The sequence below is a fragment of the Brassica napus genome, chromosome A3 (genome assembly GCF_020379485.1).
Source record: "Brassica napus cultivar Da-Ae chromosome A3, Da-Ae, whole genome shotgun sequence".
Classification (NCBI taxonomy): Eukaryota; Viridiplantae; Streptophyta; class Magnoliopsida; order Brassicales; family Brassicaceae; genus Brassica; species Brassica napus.
This window is the reverse complement of record NC_063436.1, coordinates 18,557,824-18,578,997: the sequence shown is the minus strand read 5'-3', so window position 1 is coordinate 18,578,997 and position 21,174 is coordinate 18,557,824. Positions and strand designations below refer to the sequence as shown.

The following is a 21,174-nucleotide window of genomic DNA, read 5'->3' as shown; positions in this document are numbered from 1 at the left end:
AAGAATTTTATACATTTCTAATATTCAACGTTGTATATTTCCATCAACAATTAAACTTATACCATGCATGTTCTTTCTTATCATAACTCTCTTATAGTGACATTCGACTGCAAAAATAAAGAGGTTAACCAAAGAAAAACAGTAAAGATCAAGAACGTTTAACTACTATAATTCTAAAAGGAAATCATCCCACTCCGATGGCTCCATTCATTGTGATACTTGGCATCATTTCGACTTTCAAGTAGATAGCGCCAGAGACGTAAAAGATAGTGAGCTTTATGTTTTTTATTGAACCCTATATATCATACAGAAACATCGTGGCGTAAATGAAGTTGAACTAGTAACTGATAAAATTATTGTTAGTTGACGGTAACAAGAATTAATAGAAGAGCAATGTAGATTATATTAGATTATTATATATGGTTTACTTTCATTCCACGTATATTATCGGTTTATGAGGTTATAATTGGGTTATGAGATTTATATTTTCGGTTTTAGTGTGAATATTAATTTTTCCGTTCTTGGCCTTTGGCAAAAAAAGAAGTTCAGTACATTAGACATGATCGTTTTTTTGGCATATCCAACCAAATATAAATCAAAGGGTGGCTAAAACAAATTATTAAATTTTATTAAAAGAAGAAAAACAGTTGCTTCAAATCATGTTTCTTACTATATAGGTGGTGCAAGTTTTGCTTCCTATTTCTCATGTAGCAAACAACCTTTATTTTTTCTTTCTTCTTGGTTTTGACTAGAACGAGACTGAGCAAAGTCTGAAATCTCTTTTTTCTTATAATTGATAAGATCCAAAATCAAAATTTTATGTAATTAATTTTCTGAAGCTCGCAAAAGTGAATTTCTTGCCTCTCGAAAACATTTATAAGTGTTGAAAAATGAACAAAAATACAATGAAAGAAAAAACTGAAATCATGTTAAAGAATAGTAATCGAAAAAATTCCAACCATTAGACTATTATCAATTGGATAAGATTCCTCTTTTACTGTCTTTTTTTTTTCTTCTGTGGCAACTGAAAGTACTATGCATTTGTTATATGGACTATATTTGAAGAATATGTATACAGCGACCATCACTTAGTCTAGTAGACAAACATAAGATCATGTTTTTTGTTTTTATTGTGATACACTTGGTGTGACTCGATCTTTTGTTTCTTTTTACTAAGAAATTTGTGGTTCTAACTTACAAACGTGTATTAAACGAATCCAGAACTCTGGATGGAATGATAAACACGAAAATTAGAGATTTTAAACAGATTTATCAGTACTTTTAGACAAGACACCATAAATAAATTTTAAATTAAAAGATTTATGAAATACATTTGCCTCCCAAGATTTATAAAAATAGATAATTAAGGACACCACCCAACGGTATGGCTTTCTTATCGTGTAATCTTTGAAATATTGCTCGGATAGATACTATTTCTTGAAGACTAGATAGATAATTTTGTTTCACATACTTTTTGATGTTAATTAAGTCTATGTATATATATCAGTATTCTTTGAACGAAATTCTTCGAACCTATAATTTTTTAGTCACTTAGTAGATAATTTAAGAATTTTAGCTATTATGTCGATTTCACGTTGGTGGTCGATATTTGTTGGGCTTGATAGAAAGCGATCTTGTCACGAGCAATCCGAGAGAAAGTCATGTGATAGAAATCGAAAATCACACACTGCCGCTTGGCGCCATCTCATATCTTTTCCCCCAAGTTAACAGTTCACTCTCCTATAGCCCATTCTCCAAATATTTCGTAAATTTATATCAAAGCAATCTACCAAATAAACACGACAATTTTTAGAAAAACTAAATAATACCAAAAGCAAATAAACTCAAGGGCCACCTCTGAGAGTTAAGAGTGCTAGTGTCATCCGGTCTAGCGATGACCGCTCTTCCTGCGATTCTTCTTTTTAGACATAAAACTTACGAAGACAATTTGGAACTTAAGTTTTTGTACGAGCATTTGACGATATGGTGCGAGTCGTGCGACAACAAAATAAATCCAAATCCATATTGTATATATCATACTCAAAACATCGATTATAATATTGATTTACATCAATACTAGCAACTTTTCTAGCACTCCCAGTATTATGACCAAGTCGCCCTAACTGAGCATCAATTATACTGTCTCTTCGTTTTTTATAATGAAAAAAATCTTGCCTTCGGCAAAGCAAAACACTATTATTGTATCTCCACTATCATCTCCTTCAAGTTTTCTTTATTGAACGAATCTTAAAAACCAAAAATTTAATGAAGTACGTGGACAGAACTTAAACGTAACCCCCTTTAGCGAGATAGTTGATTATAAACGTAAGTAAAGTGAGCATAGGCAATGGATATAACAAAGAAATAAATGAAACACAACAACCGAAGCCAAAGCCCAAAAGAGGGTGCGTTGCCATTTATAAGTGAAAGCAACTCATTTAACGAAGTTAACTACTTACCCACTTCTCATTAATTTTAACCTAATCTATACATTCACTCCTTCTAAACTTTAGACTGTAACTGAATTATTGACGTCTCTTACTGGCTTTTCTCCTTTTATAACCACACCAATTCTGCCGTGACTCTCTCTCTTTCTCGGTAACTTTAATTTTGCTTTGCGTTGACTTCACTAGTCTTCTTCCTACTTTTCAATCCCACACTCAAACCTCCCAAACTTTAATTTTCATCACTAGACCCCCCAATCTTACACAATCCATCACCAAGCAATATATTATTCGATACCTGACTAATTCTGAAAAATCTACTCCATCCGTTCTGAAAGTAAAATTTTCGGGAGTTTTCACTTAAGAATATAATAAATGTTTTACAATTTAATTTAAAATTTATTTTTAATATACTTTCCAATAACAATACATTAATAGAATTTAATCTGTTCAAATATTTACAATTAATGTTCTTAAAATTATACAAAAGTACTTTAACAATATATAAATTTTTTTTTATGAAACAAAAATAAATTTTAGAAAATTTTACTTTTGAGAACGGAAAGAATATTTATTGACGTTTAATTGACTAAGAACCTTCAAACAAATCATGTTTACCGACATGTTATTTGTTCAACTAAAATCAATGAAAATAGATAAGAAAGTTCAACTATACAAAAAAAAAGAGTTCAAATATACACTAATATTATCTACAGTGTCAATATCTTCATCATCAAACACGTTACTAGCGTCAGAATTGAACTCCATGTAAAGTTGCATGACACACATAGACAAAGTGAGCAAACATAAAACTGACTTTTATAAACCTAAAATCCAAAATGATTCAGAAACGTCATTTGTTGAATGCTTTCTTCAATATATGTCATTAAGTATTTTTAAACATATCATAAAATGAATAATATAGATGGTGGTGATGATGAATGCTGTAAGATTGGGGGTGTAGTGATAAGAATAAAAGTATGGGGAGTTTGAGTGTGGGAGAAAATATTGGAGGAGTCAATTGAAGTCATCCTTTCGTTTCTCCTATAAGTAAAACATCTCTTCCTCTTTGCCCTTGTACTTAACTCTTAACTCATCACCTTTGCCCGGAAAATGGCTTTCGCCAGATTCTTCTCTCTCCTCACCGTCATCACTCTCTCTCTCTTTTCCTCTTAGCGTCCAATGCTTCCTCTCGCTCTCTATCAACTCCACATAAAACGACCGTACTCAACGTCGTTTCATCTCTCCAGCAAACACAACACATACTCTCCATCGACCCGACCACAACCACCAGACCCGAGTTCGAATCCAAATCCATCCCCTTTTTTCTCAACTCATCATCTCCACTCACTCTAGAGCTTCACTCCCGAGACACTCTCCTCGCACCACACCACAAAGACTACAAAAGCCTAGTACTGAGCCGACTCGAACGAGACTCATCCCGAGTCGCCGGAATCGCCGCGAAAGTCAGATTCTCCGTCGAGGGCGTCGACAGATCCGATCTCAAACCCGTTTACAACGACGAGACCATGTACAACCCCGAGGAGCTAACGACGCCCGTCGTCTCCGGAGCCAGCCAAGGAAGCGGCGAGTATTTCTCGAGAATCGGCGTCGGAACTCCGGCGAAGGAGATGTACATGGTGCTCGACACCGGAAGCGACGTGAACTGGCTCCAGTGCAAGCCTTGCTCCGACTGCTACGAACAATCCGACCCGGTTTTCGACCCGGCTGAGTCTTCGACGTACAAGCCGCTAACGTGCGCGGCTCCACAGTGCGCGTCTTTAGAAGTCTCCACGTGTCGCTCGAACAAGTGTCTATACCAAGTTAGTTACGGAGACGGGTCTTTCACCGTTGGAGAGTACGCGACCGATACGGTGACGTTTGGCGACTCGGGTAAAGTAAACGACGTCGCTTTGGGGTGCGGTCACGATAACGAAGGTTTATTCATGGGCGCGGCCGGTTTACTCGGTTTAGGAGGTGGAGCTTTGTCGATGACTAATCAAATCAACGCGACGTCGTTTTCGTACTGCCTCGTGGACCGCGACTCGGGGAACTCGTCGAGCCTCGATTTCAACTCGGTCCAAATCAGCGACGGAGACGCGACGGCGCCGCTTCTCCGCAACAAAAAGATCGACACTTTCTACTACGTGGGACTCAGCGGCTTCAGCGTCGGCGGCGAGAAAGTCGAGATCCCGTCGTCGGTGTTCGAGGTCGACGACGCGACGGGAGACGGAGGAGTGATCTTGGACTGCGGAACCGCCGTGACTCGTCTCCAGACGGAGGCCTATAACTCGCTCCGCGACGCGTTTGTCAAACTCGCGAAGGATTTCAAGAACGCGACGTCGAGCATCTCTCTGTTCGACACTTGCTACGACTTCTCGTCTATGTCCTCCGTGAATGTCCCGGCGGTGGCGTTTCAGTTCACCGGCGGGAAGTCGATAGATTTGCCGGCGAAGAATTACTTGATACCTATTGATGATGCGGGGACGTTTTGCTTTGCTTTTGCTCCGACGTCGTCTGAGTTGTCGATCATAGGGAACGTGCAGCAGCAAGGGACACGTATCACTTACGATCTGGAGAATAATCTTATCGGGTTGTCAGCGAATCAATGCTAAAAGTGAATGATTAAATAGTTTTACATATATCAGTAAAACTCTTTTTTTTTCTTGGTTTCTTTACGGAAACAAAATCACAAATGTGAATTTATCTTTTATCCTTTTTAATTAGTCAGATGTTATTTACGGTTATTATCGATTAATACTAGTATTATTAATTGTAACTTTGAAAAATGTTGTCTGAGCTGGAGGCTTTTAGTTATTGTTTGATAGTTTTGTGAGCAAGAGAAGGGTCGGCAATATTAATAGAGTGGATGAATACCTTTCAATTTTTTGATGGAGTGTTTGCGACGGATTGTTTTCGGTGAAGATGGTGTCGATACTTGAAAAATGGCCAGTATGCGGTAAAACATATACCAAAAGCACAAAACACTTTGGCGGACAAGCTTGCACGTGGTACAAAAAATTTTCTTTCAGCTATGCTTTATGTCGATTCTACTCCACCGGTTTGGCTTTCTGAACCGGATAGTTTAGCTATCTAGTTTTAGTTATTGTTGTCAAAAAAAAAAAGAGCATTGTATGATCTAAACAAATCTTTTGAAAACTTTTTCTGTGGCCCCTGTCTTCTATATTTTTAAACTATTATCCAACTCTCCCAGCTGTATAAAATGAAGGGCTTATTAGCCATATAGCCATATTTCAAAAACAAATGAAGAAAGTAACAATGATTTTGACGTAATTCATTGTCAGACATTTTGGCTTGATTCCATCCAATTATGCCCCTCACCATAACAGGTTGCCGGTTCGTTGTTATAAAGTGAACGACGTGGAGGATTTGTCTGCCACAATAACAATCACATATAATAGGGATCGTTGTGCGCAGCTGTCTTGAACACGTATGAAAGAGGATATAAATCAAGAGTAGTGACGAACAGATGTGAGGGAGATAGAATCTCTGTTAACATAACGGCAATCTGAAGATGATGACATAAATCATATTCCGATTGTATTGCTTTCCATACTACGTCACTTACGTGGAATGGTTTATTGTAAGTTCATTTACAATGGAGTGATGGTGTTCTTAATTTTAGAACCGTAATAAGGTGCATGGTGAAAGTAAAATATGAAATAGTTTACAAAAAGTCAAGCCGAGTTCAGTAAAACCGTCCAATTTAGACGACGAAACTTTCCGTTTGACATGAGTCAGATGGAATGTAATATATATTATAAACGTAAATAGATACATGTGAAGAATCTTCTTTCCATTCTACATGAACTACATAAAGTAGAATAGGTGTATGCACATGACCCAAAATAACCACTTACGTAGACGCTGATGCTGATGTATGCGGTTGTTCAGAGATGATGATGTATTCTCTGCAGTAAATGACCACTAATGGATTGCAGCTATTCCATATAAAAGATTAGGAGGAAGTCAGGTAAATAGGTGGAGTTATTAGAGATGGTTTACTGTGCAGAGTTAAACAAGTGGTGTAAATTAGAAAGTGTACCAATAAGTGTGTACTTCTTACCCAACCTGAACTTGAAACCAACATAAACTAAACTGAAAAACCAGTATTCCATTCCATCTGTATAGTATAAAACTGAATAAAGTCATTCTATATGAAATAGACGACATATTCCATTCCATATTATAAAAGTTGTTTAGGGAATACTAAATCTTAACTGGGAATACTAAACCCTATATAACCTCTGATTTGTAAACTATACACACATTTTAACGATATAGGTTAATGATTATAAATGTATGTTATAAGGTTACATACACATTTGCACCGTCCATTACGAGAAGACTTTTATATTATATATAATGTACTATTTAAAATGATACTATGTGCATACTAGAACCATGATTGAGCAACATGAAATACAAAGCTAATAAGAATGGTAATAGAACACTTAACAATAAACACTAAACCCAAGTTAATGAAATATAAACCCAATCCATAGGCAATTCAAATCTTCAGGAAATTAAATCCACGTGCCATAATACTGAAGAAATGTATTCACATTCCTCATGAACCACATGAAATACAAAGCTAATGGGGATGGTAATAGAAAACTTGATAGTAAACACTAAACCAAGTTAGGAAAATATAAACTCCAATACATAGGCAATCCAAATCTTTGTGAAAGTAAATTCACCTGTCATAATACTGAAGACATTTATTTACATTCCTCATGAGCAACATGAAATACAAAGCTAATGGAAATGGTAATAGAACACTTGACATTAAACACTAAACCCAAGTTAGAAAAATATAAACCCCAATCCACCATAGTCAACCCAAATCTTTGGGAAACTAAATCCACTTGACATCAAAGCATGTCTCAAACAATCTACTTGGAAGGTCTAACTCGTCCATACCAAACCTGAAGAATGAAAAGTAAGAGAGGCAAAGAGTGAGGACGGTTCATACTTTAATATTCAATATATAAATGAATTATGAGTCAAACCGAATAAGAATGGCTAACAAATGGAAAGGCATATGATGTAAAAGTACGATTCCATGTAAAATGGAATAATGTGAACCTTATACTATTCCACTTGACATGCCATATAGCAATGAGATATACTAATAAAGACATACGATGAAACATCTATGTATTGCAGATGCTATTCTACAAAATAATTGATATTTTTACACCATGAACTATGCACCGCAGAGACAAAAACCCTATTTCAAGCATAACTTATAATAAGAACATCAGAGAGGATCCCAAAATAAAATCAGATAAGCGGAGAAGAAGTTTTAGTATCCAGAATCGACGGAGAAACACCGAGAACGTACATGACTGTCAAAGATCTGAGAAGAATCGAGTTGGAGAGGTGGGATGTGTTACTACCCGCCGCCGAAGCCGTAACGCAAAACTCAACCGCCAAACCCTAACGACGAACACAATTAAAAGGGACGACGAAGAAGTGAAGTGGTGAAGTTGGGTAGAAAGAGTTTCTTACTACCGTAGATGGAAAAGAAGTCGATTGCATGCAGACTGGAGGCGATGGATGAAAGCGGTGCCGGAGATCGTTCGACTGCAGCACAATTCCAGAAACAACCGTCGACAATAGAGAGAAGGACAAGTTGTGTGGAAGATGGAGAGACACGATTTACTTTGGAAGGATAAAAGTAATATTTTTTTTTATTTATCTTGCAGCAGGTTAGCCGGTTAAAGGAAAAGGATATGATAGTATTATTATGTATTATTGACGGCGTGTATACATCTGTTAGGTAAAAGTGCTATACGGTGAATTACCGTTTTTTTCATGTCCATAGCCCCCAATTCCCCTAAAATGAAACAATCAATGTGATGTAAAGTTTTTTTGCCAAAAAAAAAGTTAAGTTTTTTCTTCTAAAAATGTGAAAAGTTCAGCCAGGATAGAAAAATATACTCCAAAATATACATTAACATGGAGCTGTGAATCAGATCATCAATCAGATCACTAGGTTCTCGATCAAGACACCATATCACTTATTTACAGACAGAAACTATATTAACTACAACTAAAAGAAATATATAGAGTTTGTAAATCTAGCGATACAGTACACTAACCCGAAAAGATAATCCCTATAACATGGTACACTTACCACATCGTCGTTTCCTGTCATCCGTAACCGTTAAAAAGTTTACCAACGGACTGTATATCGTTGGAGATGATATGAGAGGTGAGTTAAGAATCACATGCAAGACTGGCCCCCACATATTTCATTTTATGCTCCTTTTGGACAATGCCATTTGAATGCTGCCTACGCGATTTATATCTTAATATATTCAAAAGTATCACATTTTACAGCATAGCTTCACTCACCAGCAAATATTAACATTATTTGTACGCGTGTTGACCAGATAATTATTATTGTTATCGGAAACACTTGCATAACGTTACTAGTGTTGAGTGTTTACAAGAAATATGGTGCTTAAGATTTCAGAATCTAGTGATCATTTGTAATGGATATCAGGATATTTCCGTGCATGTTTCTTATCAGCTCAACCTGTATATGATTTGATGTATGGTGTTAATTTTATACAATGATTTTAGGAATACTGGTCGACGTTAAATTTGAAGTAGAGAATGATAATCAAAATATTACAAGCTCTTATTCAGTATTCACACAGTGAAAAATAACACTGATTTTGGGAACACTTAATTCACATGAAACTAGCTTTGGGATGTTTAAATAATGATAAAGTTCCAGAACTTTTGTCATACAAAAGTTTATAACGCAACTGTATTTTTTTTATTGTCAATAACGCAACTGTATATTAATATAACAAATTGATAAATCAGACCTTTCGCAAAGATTTCTGAATGGAAGGCAGGTTTTCTTAGCAAATCATATTTGTACGTAACTAATTTGGGAAGTTTACCAAAAAAAAAAAAAAAAAACTAATTTGGGGATCATTGCATAGTACACGGACTACTGAGTGATGTATTAGCAACTATTGATTGCACAGAAGTGATGTATTAACAAATTTAAGCGTCGTAATTAGACAAAAGGGACATTGAAGTAAAGGACATTGAAGTGATCTCATTACGCACGTGGACCCGACTAGGATCTGTTTGTCGGTAGGATTTCAACCCAACAATAAGACGACACGTGACACTGTCGACTTGCGGATTTTTCGGTCACGTTGATAAAATACATGAAATATATACTCTCTCTATTTTTAAAACCTTGCCACATATTTTACTTAGAAAGAATTACACTATAAGACAGTTTTGAGTTATTTATAATAAAATAAGGCAGTTTCAGCTACTAAGGTACTTTTTCCTAACTTTATCACATTTCGTTTAGTTTTTCAAGTTAAAACATAACTATATACTAATTTAGTAGGACCCACTATCATTTCTCTCTTATCTTCTTTATTCTGAACTCTCTTTTTTTAATGATTGACTTTTATCTTTTTTATCGTTTTGAAGTTTTCATCATTTTTTTTTTCAATTCTTTTTCGTCATGAGGTCCTTGGACATCATGATACTATCACGCAGGAGTCGGGCAGCGTCATCAAGAATCTCGCACTCAACAATGGAGATTTAGAACAAAATGTTTAACAAATCAGAAACAAAAAAAACAGTTTTGTTCAAACTTTTGAATGTAAAACCATGAATTAGGTTTGAAATCTATCAGATCTGGACAAAATACATAAAAAGTGGAGAAATTCGTAAAGAATCGTGAAAAATAGGTGAGAGAGGCGGAGATTAGAGTTTCTGGTCGATAGTGACCAAAAAAGAAGACGAGGTTATTTTCGTAATTTTCCATCATAAAATTAAAAAAATCAAAATAAAAAGTTCGTGTGTACATTACTTTCAAACTGTACATGTGTACACCTAATTTTATGTTATACATCAAAGAGATTGTGTACACAATTTTTTCTTTTTGTAGGTTTTCTATCTCAATAACTAAGCATCTACGACTTCGTGAACTCACGATAACGTTAACACAATGTACATGTGAATTTTTTTCCTTCTTCCTATGTACACGCATGGTCAGACATCTTTGAAATCTGACTGAACCCAAATATCATCCTTCACATTTTGTGTAAGAGCTTCTGTGTTTTCATGGTAGCTTCATGGTAGATCTTATCTTGATTAATTTCTGGTTGTTTTACATATGTACACTACCATGTTTAGCGTACACATATACACGTCTTTATTTATTTAAAAGATGTATGACCTTGCGTGTACAAATTTGACTAAACCCCAATATTTTGGTATAGAGGTGCTTGTATGGTTATGGTACACACCATTTTGTACATGTGGATATGTAAAGCGATGTACACATGTACATAAAAATGAATCAATATATGTGAACAAGTTGTACACATATAGGTGGATTGGTGGTTGCTTACTAAAACAATACCAAAATACATAATAAATAGATCAAGTCAAACTGAAAATGGTGTACATGACAATAGGTGCACACATGATTTTGTGTTTTACTCATATTAGCTTTGATGTTAGTTCATTTAATTTATTTTCCAATGCATTTAAGAATTAAAACATGAGTTTAAGATTTTAAAGAGAATACACGATTCTACGATACATTACTTTAATAATATACAATGTACACATGTAAAGATAAAGATGTACACATGTAAAGATGTTCACATGTTATCTTTGTACACATGTAATCATGTACACATGTAAAGATGTACATGTACATATAAAATCATGTTGTACATTTTTTGCAATTTTATTTAAGGAGTGGCATTTTAGTAATTTTTATTTAAGGGATGTCTAGTTTCATGTACACATGAATCGTTGTACATGTGGATAGTGTATATGTATGTACAATATATCATGTACATATGAATCATTTATTTTTCATATTTTTTTAATGAAGGGTATTTTCGTAATTTTAACTTCATCTTCCCAAAATCAATTAGGGTTTTCTGCAATTTCCCTCTATAGCCGCCAGCCATTATTCTCACCTTAATCATCCTTTTTTTTTCTTGCTTATAATACATTTAAACATGTAAAAATATCATATAAGACATAATTTCAAGCTCCAAATGATTTTGTTTCTACAACAAAAACGTAAATCTTGTTTTTTCCTTTTATTAATGTCACAGCGTGAGAAGGATGAATTGTGGAACACGACGTGAAAGAATAAGCTTTTTAACAGCTTTCGGCAAAGCCATTCCCTTCACCGATGCTTTTATTATATGGTTTATACCACTATTTCCATGGTTATAAAAAAGAAAATAGGGAAGAAGATGAAATACTGAATGGGTCCACTTAGTTATATTTAAATTATAATTTAGTTAGAAGAAAAGAGAATAGTTAGAAGAAAGTTAGAAAAAGTGTCTAAGGAGCAATAACTGCTTTAGAGTGTAATAAAAAACTCAAAACTGTCCTAGAGTGAAAATAACTCTTTTACTTACTACAAATAATAAAATTCATCATGCAAATTGCAACTATATACTACAAAAGAATATTGCGACTATATCCTTCAGAGAAGTGTAAATTATATATCGTTTTACAATAAAATATAAACATAATTTAAAAGGAATCAGTCATGGTATTTTCTTTTCTTTAACTGATATTAAAACATAAAATCATATGTGAAATGAAATGAAACGAGAAGGCAATGATATTTCTAGAGGTCTAAAACTATTTCAACGAGAAGGGTTTAGATGTGGAAGAAACTACTAACAAAGTTCATAGAGCTAACAAAATTGTTACACAAGAAATCAGTTAATGGAAGCACATTATTTTTCTGATATGATAACTCGTTTATTTGGACAGGTAATCGATATGGAAGTTGCATCAAATGTTATAATGACTGAAGTTATAGCACGAAGAAGGATGCAAGTTTTGAACTCTACAAGAGAAACATAGAGATTAACTAGCACTGATCAGCCTAATTTTGAAGAGTATGGTTCCGTTATGCTGCTCTATAATATTTTTTCTCCATATATATGGTTAGTAGCACCTAGTTGGTTGTCACTAAATTATACTTACAAGTTCTAAGAACATCCAATTGGATACTCCTCGTGCTTACTCTATTCACATTGATTCCTCTAATTACCTGAGTATCGTTTCATAAATTATGTTTTGAGTTGGAAAAATAGAGCTTATAAGAACGATGAAGATAAACATAAATATATGTATAGGAAATTAGGAATAAACACACACAGTGCCGTGCGAAGAGTTTTAGGGGCCTAAGGCAAGTTTTAAAAATAAATTTATTTACAATCGTAATGAAAATAATTTTCTAATATGATATATTATTTTCACCAAATACATAAGTCTAATACTGTAAAAGAATAAGTTTATAACGTAAATATGTTATATTATGTCATATAGAAAAAAATACATGAATTCAAAAAATGAATTAATTATTTTTCGTAGAAATATTTTTTTTAAAATAAGTCTAAACCACTATACTAGAAATTATTTTAAATTTTGGGACCCTAAAAACAGTCATATTAATCAGGGGCCTGGAGCGAATGCCTTTTTCAATACACTATAAGCACGCCTCTGAGTTACACACAAACACACTTGTGTATGCAATTATTATACCGTTCACGTCTATGCTCGAGGGGAATGGATCATATGGACTTGTTTAAAACGGTGATGGCAAGTCATTATGAGGATTTTTTTTATCTTTCATTGTGAGGACCTTATTTGTCAAAGTTTTAAAAAGAGGATTGGCTTTTAAATTTTGAAACTAGAATATGGGGGGAGTGAAAATGAAAGGAAGGACAATGTAATGAAACTTACAGGTTATACAAACAAAACACAAGTGACCACACTTGTTGGGCGGTTGACCAGGGTTGACGACAGTGGAGAAGACTCGTTAAAGAGTCAAGCCGTTAAGTTGTGTGTTTGTATTGACAGTACACCTTAACTTATTGGTTTCTTTTATATATCATTCACTCATTCAGTCAGTACACCTTAATATAAGTTCCGCATGTTCTTGTAAACTTCTCTGTGGCTTTTATATATATGTATGTAGTGATTTGGATCCATTTATGTACAAAAGATTTCATAATCCCACCGTCCTCTTTAAAATTGCCTAGAAAATCATATAAAGATAAAACAAACTGCGAGGAAGGTTCGTGGGTGTTTCAGTCATCGGAGTCTCCATGGCTAAACCAAAAAGAAATAACGCTGGAGTCGTTTTTTGAAACTTAACGCTCGAGTTATTTGTGGTTTATTTTGTTTATCCTATGATTTGTTATGTGGCATCATATATAACAACGAAGGGAGGCAGAGGAATAAGGGACTTATTTGGTATCACAACGAGAGACTGATGTTTAGTGTAGCAAAATACATTACTCAAGCCTGTAAAACCCTTTGCATGAATCCAAAGACTAACATGTTTCAAAAAAAGAAAGCAAATCTGCACAGTCCAAAGACCATTCCATGTCTTGTATTAAGAGCTCGGTCACCTGCCTCACTGAAGCAAAAAAAAAAGAACATTTGGATCAATAAGCTGTTGTGAGAAAGGACTAACAACTTCTAATGCTGTAACGTTTGACATCGTTTATAAACAACGGCTCAAGTGGAGGTTTCACATAGACTATATAACCACTTGGTAAGAACTTTTAGTTGTGCTAACAAACAGAGGCCTATCGATTTTATTAACTTCCAACATACTTCTAATGAATACAACAATGACAAGAAACCGTTACTCACCTCATACTGATTCAGGCACAAAGTATTATTCAGCTTCAACAGCCTCAGGCTTAGGACCTGTTCATAAACATAAACCAAAAAACTTAAACATGACATAGTTTGTGCTCAGACCAATCAACATCAATTATTAAACTCACCGTGGAGGGAGACAGGACGGTGGTCTTTCCCCCATCCGACGCCGCGAGTAGATTCGAGATAGTTCTGGACAAGATGACGGCATTTCTGGTAATGGTTAACGCCTTCGACACGGTAACACCATTTGACCTTCTCACGCAAGATCTTCGCCTTCTCGATCTGAATCCACTTCTCCCGAACTATGTGCTCTCTCATCTCCACCATCGCCACCGGATCCTTGTATGGATTCGCCGGATCGAATCCATCCGGCGCCGTCTCTTCGAACTCCGGCAATCCCTTCTTTCTCCCCATTGCTGAATCGCTCGTCTTCGTGTGATTCGCTGCTTCTTGATTTTAGTTGGTCACCTTATTATGGGCCTATTTTATTGGGCCTACAATATGGACCCAACTTGCTCTTTTTTTTCTCACTTGCAGCACTAAAATACTATAATACTGTTCTGTTAGATTGAAGATGATGACTAAAAGTAAAAAAGTTTGTTTAGAATCTCTTTTTTTTTGACAATTATATATGTTCATAATTTTTCAGTTAAATATAAATTTTATGTATATTATATTTGTATTTTACTTAATTTTAAAGCAGTTTTTAGTTCAAAGTTATATATGCAACTAATAGTAAAATACGCTATACTAGTGCAAACGTATAACATGTTGATACTAGATGAGTAATTCTTGTGTCCACCCTCTAGGGTGAACCTATAGGTTCACCTAGCCAATAATAATTTGCCACATCATATTTAGTTTTTGGAAGAAAAGAAAGGTAAAAATTATAAATGGAATTATCTACAAAATTAAAAAAAAAAAAAGGAAAACAGAAAAAGATGTGAAGTTGTTTAACGCCGTCGTCTTCTTTATCGACAAATCAAACCATGTTCATCCTTTTATGTTTCTTCAATTCGAAAATTATAGAATAAGAAGGAAGAGTTGGATGGGAGAATAAATTATGGAATAAGCAAATCAAACCATGTTCATCCTTTTCTGTTTCTTCAATCCTTGCTTATTCCATGTTCAAGAAACCTTATACCATGTTCATCCTTTTCTGAGCATGCTTTTCATATAAACACTAAACCTCGTAAGCCTTTTTACAAAAAAAAATAAAATAAACACTAAACCTTTCATTGCTAGAGATGGTTGGATGACTACTCTTCCTTCTTCTCTAGGCTCTTTATATTCACCAACTTCCATCTAGTAAGTGTCCATGATTTGGTATTATTTTGAGCTAAGATTTTAAATTAAAAACAGAGAACCTAAGTTAAAAACAGAGAAGCTAAGCCTGGGTTATTGTCAAGAGAGAGACTGAGCTTGTTGATCAAAAGGTTGATCACATGATCCAGGACCTTCAGAAGCAGAACTTTGTAACAGAAGTTGAGTACCAAGAAGGTCCAATGACAAAAAAAAAAAACAGATAAGCTAAGATTCAGGTCAAGGGAACCAAACATCAGAAGTTGGTGATCAAAGAAGACACCAAACAGAAAAGAAGAAGCACAACTGAGAGGGAGCAATAGCTGTAAGCGTTGTGAATTCATATGAGGCTGCTTCAGAGTGTTCCAGTTAACATCATCAAGAGCGTGGACTTTCCAACACTGCCAAATTACAGCCACCAAGAAAATCCAAAGTGAGGACTTGATGTAAGCCTAAGCTGTAAAAGGCTCACAAGATCCTTGGATCAAAGTGATGGACGATCCAACAAGAGGGGTGGTTCTTCTAATTGATCTAATCAACTATAAAACCATTAGTACTTTTCTTAAATAGAACCAGTTCGGATGCAGTGTAGATAGTCTGACTTGTAAATGGCATATCTCCCAAACCATTACTACTTTTCGTATGGAACCAATTCGCCGTGTGCTCTTGTTGAGTGTAGAATCCAGGAAAACCGGTTTCATTGATAAATTTCTCCTGGTTTGTAAGATATGGCGTTTTGACTGCACCTATGTCCTGGTTAGCTTTCCTCAGCTTCATGTTCTTCACTGATTTACTCCTGGTTCCTGTCTCCTTCTCTGATATGACCGTTGCTTCGCACACTATTATATTCTTGAACTCTACATATTCCAAATTATGAACAGGAAAACTTAATGACGAGTTCAACTCTTTTAATTATGCATTTTCTTATTCTATAATTTGGAATATGTAGAGTTCCAACCTTCAACCAACTTTTGATATATCAAAGTGGAATCACCTGAGACAACTTGTAAAGTAGATCCATACTGACCACCAAGAATAGTTTCCTGACCACTTAATTGATTATTCTCCATTCTTTCTCAAACTTTCTGTAAAAGCAAAGGCGAGAAAAATCTTGTTAGGGTTTAGTTGACAAAAAAAAAATTATTAAGGTTACAAGTACATTGATCGGAGGTGAATTCGAGATTGGATTTGAAAGCAAGGAATTAAAGACTCAGAAAATCACAAACACAGCTTCATCTCTTCTCTGTGTTCTATTTTTTCTTCAACCAACGAAGAAGAAACATTGTATTCCACGGCTTTAAACAACTTCACGTCTTTTTCTGTTTTCCTTTTTTTTTTAAATTATATTTCTCTTTTTAATTTTGTAGATAATTCCATTTATGTTTTTTACCTTTCTTTTCTTCCAAAAACTAAATATGATGTGGCAAGTTATTATTGGCTAGGTGAACCTATAGGTTCACTCTAAGGGGTGGACACAAGAATTACTCATACTAGATATGTACGTGTGTGGGATATTCTAGAAATCTAGATATTAAAGCCCGTAAATACGGATCGGTAGGGAAAAGTAGTTTTCTAATGGTAGGATTGACATTCTATATACGTATATGACCCAACATATCTTGTACAGAAAGATCTCCCAGTAATTAAGCTTTGAATAAAACTTATTGCTTATTTTTCATGTGTTTATAATAGTACTAGGGCCGGCCCGCCCTACGGGCGGGATGTCTATATTTGTGTTATGGATATTTGTAATTTGTTTTGTTGTTATTAGGTTTTAAGTATATGGTTAATTATGAATATGATAGTAGTGTTTTTGTTCATTTTTTACCAACATCTCAAAAACTATCAAGCATAGCTACACATCTTATACATCTTGCAACATCTTATTCAAGTGCAAGAACTATGTGGAGGCCGTGTGATTTATGAGAACATGTTTTGACATCATGGAAAAGTCAGTTGCTTCAAAAGATCAGTCCATAACCTTCCCAATGCAGTGACTCCTTCTCAACCGGACTGTTAAGAGGAATTAGCAATAAAGGCTCTAAAAATCCGTTAGAAGTCATTTGGTAGATAGAGCTATCTTCTCTCCATACCATCATCATCATCAATTACTATGTTTCTTTTGTCATCGGAAAAAGATTAAATAAAGTCTTTTGTTGGGTTATATAACCAAAAGCAGTTGTAGAGCAGTTGATATTAATGGATATATCTCTTTGATTTGTATTAAATCTGTTTATATTGATGGTTAGATCCCTTTGTGAAGGTGAAGCTGAATGTTCGGTTTCTAAGCCAAAGGATAACTTGTAAAGTAGTTCAGTTTTCATGGTGATTTGAATAGAAGGAACGTATTTTTTGTGTTATATTTTGATGTATTAGTGTACTTAGATAGCTGAGGTAAATATTGTCACCTTCTTGAAATGTTTGGACGTTTTGGTATACTGTTTTTTTTTTAATTGAAATGGGTTTGTTATCTATGATAGAGTTACCATGTTTATATTTTTATGAGAGTAATATTTTTGTTGTCTTTATGAAAATAACTGTATATTTTAACGATATTAGTTTCTTATAAAAGATATATCAAAATAGATATTTTTTAATGGCATTGTAACGACCATATTTTAATAAACTAATATAAGTTACCAACACCCAAATGTTCAGTTTACTTAATACTATCAGTTTCTTGAACCATATGTGTCTGTGAACAAAATTTGTCTTTTTAAATATATTAATATTTAATAGGCGAGGTATACTTGTGAATGTAAAAAGAAAGATAGCTGGCAATCGGTTGAAAGAAATTGCATGACCCCAAAGTCATCAGTATAAAGTTCCACTCAGAGTAATTCAGAATACCGATATAGCCATTGATTCTCTCTTGAGCACTTATTTTTTTCTGTTCAATTATTGTCTTGAGGACTGAGGAGTCTGATGACAAAAATAAAACCTAACGGACTTGCTTGTAATTATAATTGACACGACTCATAATCTTACTGATTCAGAAATAATTTTGCTTTGGTTCCAGCTAATAAACAAATAAAAATATAATGAAAAATGTATGCTTTTATAAATTCCTCAAACCAAACCTCCATGAAGAAAATAAGATACTTTTTTACCTGTAGTGCAACAATAATAACCTTCTTCTCTTGTGCTTCTGTAAAACCAATCCTCTTGGCGTGTCAGTTTACAGCAGAGAGGGGAGATCTCGAGTCCGACACAGCTGCTTCATAAAGAGAGGAAGCACGTATAAGGTGTTGTTGCTGCTGCTTTGCATCACCATTTGCCTGTTTAAACAGTTTCCCATCTTGAAACGCTCTCAGTAACTCCTCAGATGCTGGAGCTCGAAATTCCTCAATGGACTCAATACTCAGTATCTCGATTGCTCTTTTCCTCAGCCGTTGAACACGAAGGTTCATCTACCTGTTGGCACAGAAAAAACAACAATTATACTGTCACCAGACTGGTTAAAACCACCTACAATGTCTCTGATATGTTGCGGTTTGGTTTGTAAGGATTGAAATCTTAAAACTTACTATATATTCATCAAGAAGACATTTCCCTGTGTTGTCTGTGATCTCTACGATCTTGTGATTGTGATCACTCTTGAGCTCAATCAAGTCTTCGTAGCACGGGATGATCATGGAGTTGATCTTAGCGCATGCATCATTATTGAGTTTCAACGGATCTGACAGAAAAAGGGGTAATCTTTCAGCAAAAAAAAAGAGAAGAATATTTTATCCATCTCTGTAAGTTCAAAGGAATTAGTAAAACTCACTGTCAATGGAAGTAAGAAGGCTGGCGTTAGCAGATTAAAAACATCAAGAGATGATGATAGAACTGAGAGCGTAGGTTCTCATTGGCGTCCATTCCTACTCTTTTGAGAGATATTGAAGTGATAAGTGACTTGAAACAGATCAGAAATGGTGAAAAAAAGATAAAAGAACTGGTTTCCATTCATACCTAACGATTGAGTCAACAGAAGCTACATTGTTCCGTTCTAGACTGACCAGTGATTCTTGAGCTTTCCTCCATTGATGGGCACTCTCTGCCTTCTCCAAGCTACAATGATCCATTTATCATGCATGACAAAAGCTCAGTTCTTGGACAATATAAAAGTTTATGAGCTTTTGAAATTTATTTATATACCAATTCAAGAGGACTTCTTGCATCGTCTTCTTCCCACTCTCAACCGCTGAAGTGTCCTGGTGATAGTTCGATTCTGTTTTCACCATGTGAAGTTCTCTCGGCTTTAATGGAAGAAGTTGAATCTTGCATCGTTGACATCTCATGCTGTGTAGGGTGGTTGTTCTGGTGGATGCGCTCTCGCGTATATCTTGTACAGCCATTTGGACCTGAAAGAAAATATAAAAAAGTTTCCTAAAAGCCGGTATCACGGGTGTCTAGAGTCTTGAAGAAATCCACTGTTACTTTCGAAACTGACCTTGCTGAATCCACGGCTTGTGAATGTGCCTGCACAATATCAAATGTTTCAACCACAATATCTGATACACCTTCCCAAAGTCGAACTCTCATACAGCTTCATTCTTCTCCTTAGTGGTCTCTCTGAGTTGCTTTTCAAGCTCTCTAGCTTCCTCAGGGATCTAAACAAACTAAAATTCCATTCTAAAGTAACTCAAATAGAAAGAAAAATACATTTTCTGATTAGAACATAGGAAAACATAAAACATCTAGTCTCCCCTGTTGTATGGTTCTTATCAAAGAGTTGCATTAGTAAGAACATAGAAAACATAGAATGATTAGATAAATGTGGAAAAAAAACAATAAAAGAAAGGAAGAAACTCACGTAATAGTTTCTGTGTGGCGTCTTACATGTCAGAACTCTATGTTCTTCATCTTTCGTGACAGCAAAATTTTACGAACTACCACTCTTATGATAATATTCGATGCTTCTCTTTTAAGCTGCACAATAAAACCATATACAACCATATCAATACCATGATAGATTCCAAAGATTGTCAAATCCGTATAAGCAGAACATTCATATTCGAATCTGTGATTATTTATCTGCTGCGTTTTAATTATTACAGAAACCTAAGTTAATCTGCCAGCCTTGACCACGAAACACATATTAGTTAAATCTTTGGATTAGCAAAGTTTTAGCTAAAACAAAAGAATCACCTGAGCGTCAAGAAGAAGCGTTTCGACCTCCATAAGCTCGCCGCTTCTATTCACATTCTTGGCCTCCCAAAATCTGAGCAGACGGCGGTGGTGCTACAGCGACGAGTTGAAGTCAAATCCATTCTAAAGGATATGAACAGATTAACGCCACATAGATCAGCCGTAAAAACTCGTCTCCCATCACTTCCAACAAACTCCATGGTCGGTTTACCGTGTCGGCACATTGAAGAAGAGGAGAAGAGACGAACTTGCGTCATTAGAATTAGGGTTAGGGACAAACTCTGTTTATTTGGGCCGCATTGGGCAACGATTAAAATCCAGAATATCTCTGAATAAATGATACGATGCGTTTCACTCTGATGGGACACGTGTCAAACGTAGGGGCAAGAGACGTGGATGGCCTAAGGAGAGAGTAAACCTTACTTTATATATAAAGATAATTATAAGGGATAATACACACGTTCTATTAGGTTGTTGGGATATTTAACCACTCTTCCAGAGTAAGTATTTTAACCATGTTTAAAATAATTAAAGTCTAAAATAAATAAGACCGGCATATGCT

At 35.1% G+C, this 21,174-nt stretch overlaps 1 protein-coding gene, 1 long non-coding RNA gene and 1 pseudogene across 2 annotated transcripts; 1 reads left to right on the top strand and 2 right to left on the bottom strand.

Annotated features, from left to right (window-relative positions):
• The first annotated feature begins 3,557 nt into the window (after positions 1-3,557).
• Positions 3,558-5,271, top strand: LOC106439553 (annotated as a pseudogene).
• Positions 5,272-13,735: 8,464 nt separating this feature from the next.
• LOC106439554 (NADH dehydrogenase [ubiquinone] 1 beta subcomplex subunit 10-B) lies at positions 13,736-14,630 on the bottom strand. Its single transcript, XM_013881032.3, has 3 exons — positions 14,303-14,630; positions 14,166-14,222; positions 13,736-13,926 (listed from the first exon to the last, which is right to left on the bottom strand). The coding sequence occupies exons 1-2, from the start codon at positions 14,589-14,591 to the stop codon at positions 14,191-14,193; spliced, it is 321 nt and encodes a 106-aa protein (XP_013736486.1). The 5' UTR covers positions 14,592-14,630; the 3' UTR covers positions 13,736-13,926; positions 14,166-14,190.
• Positions 14,631-15,683: 1,053 nt separating this feature from the next.
• Positions 15,684-21,081, bottom strand: LOC106444112. Its single transcript, XR_001288164.3, has 10 exons — positions 20,613-21,081; positions 20,278-20,393; positions 19,915-20,083; positions 19,620-19,825; positions 19,434-19,532; positions 19,249-19,342; positions 19,007-19,158; positions 16,639-18,893; positions 16,438-16,564; positions 15,684-16,336 (listed from the first exon to the last, which is right to left on the bottom strand). It is a non-coding gene; the product is annotated as an uncharacterized LOC106444112 (long non-coding RNA).
• Between the last annotated feature and the right edge of the window lie 93 nt (positions 21,082-21,174).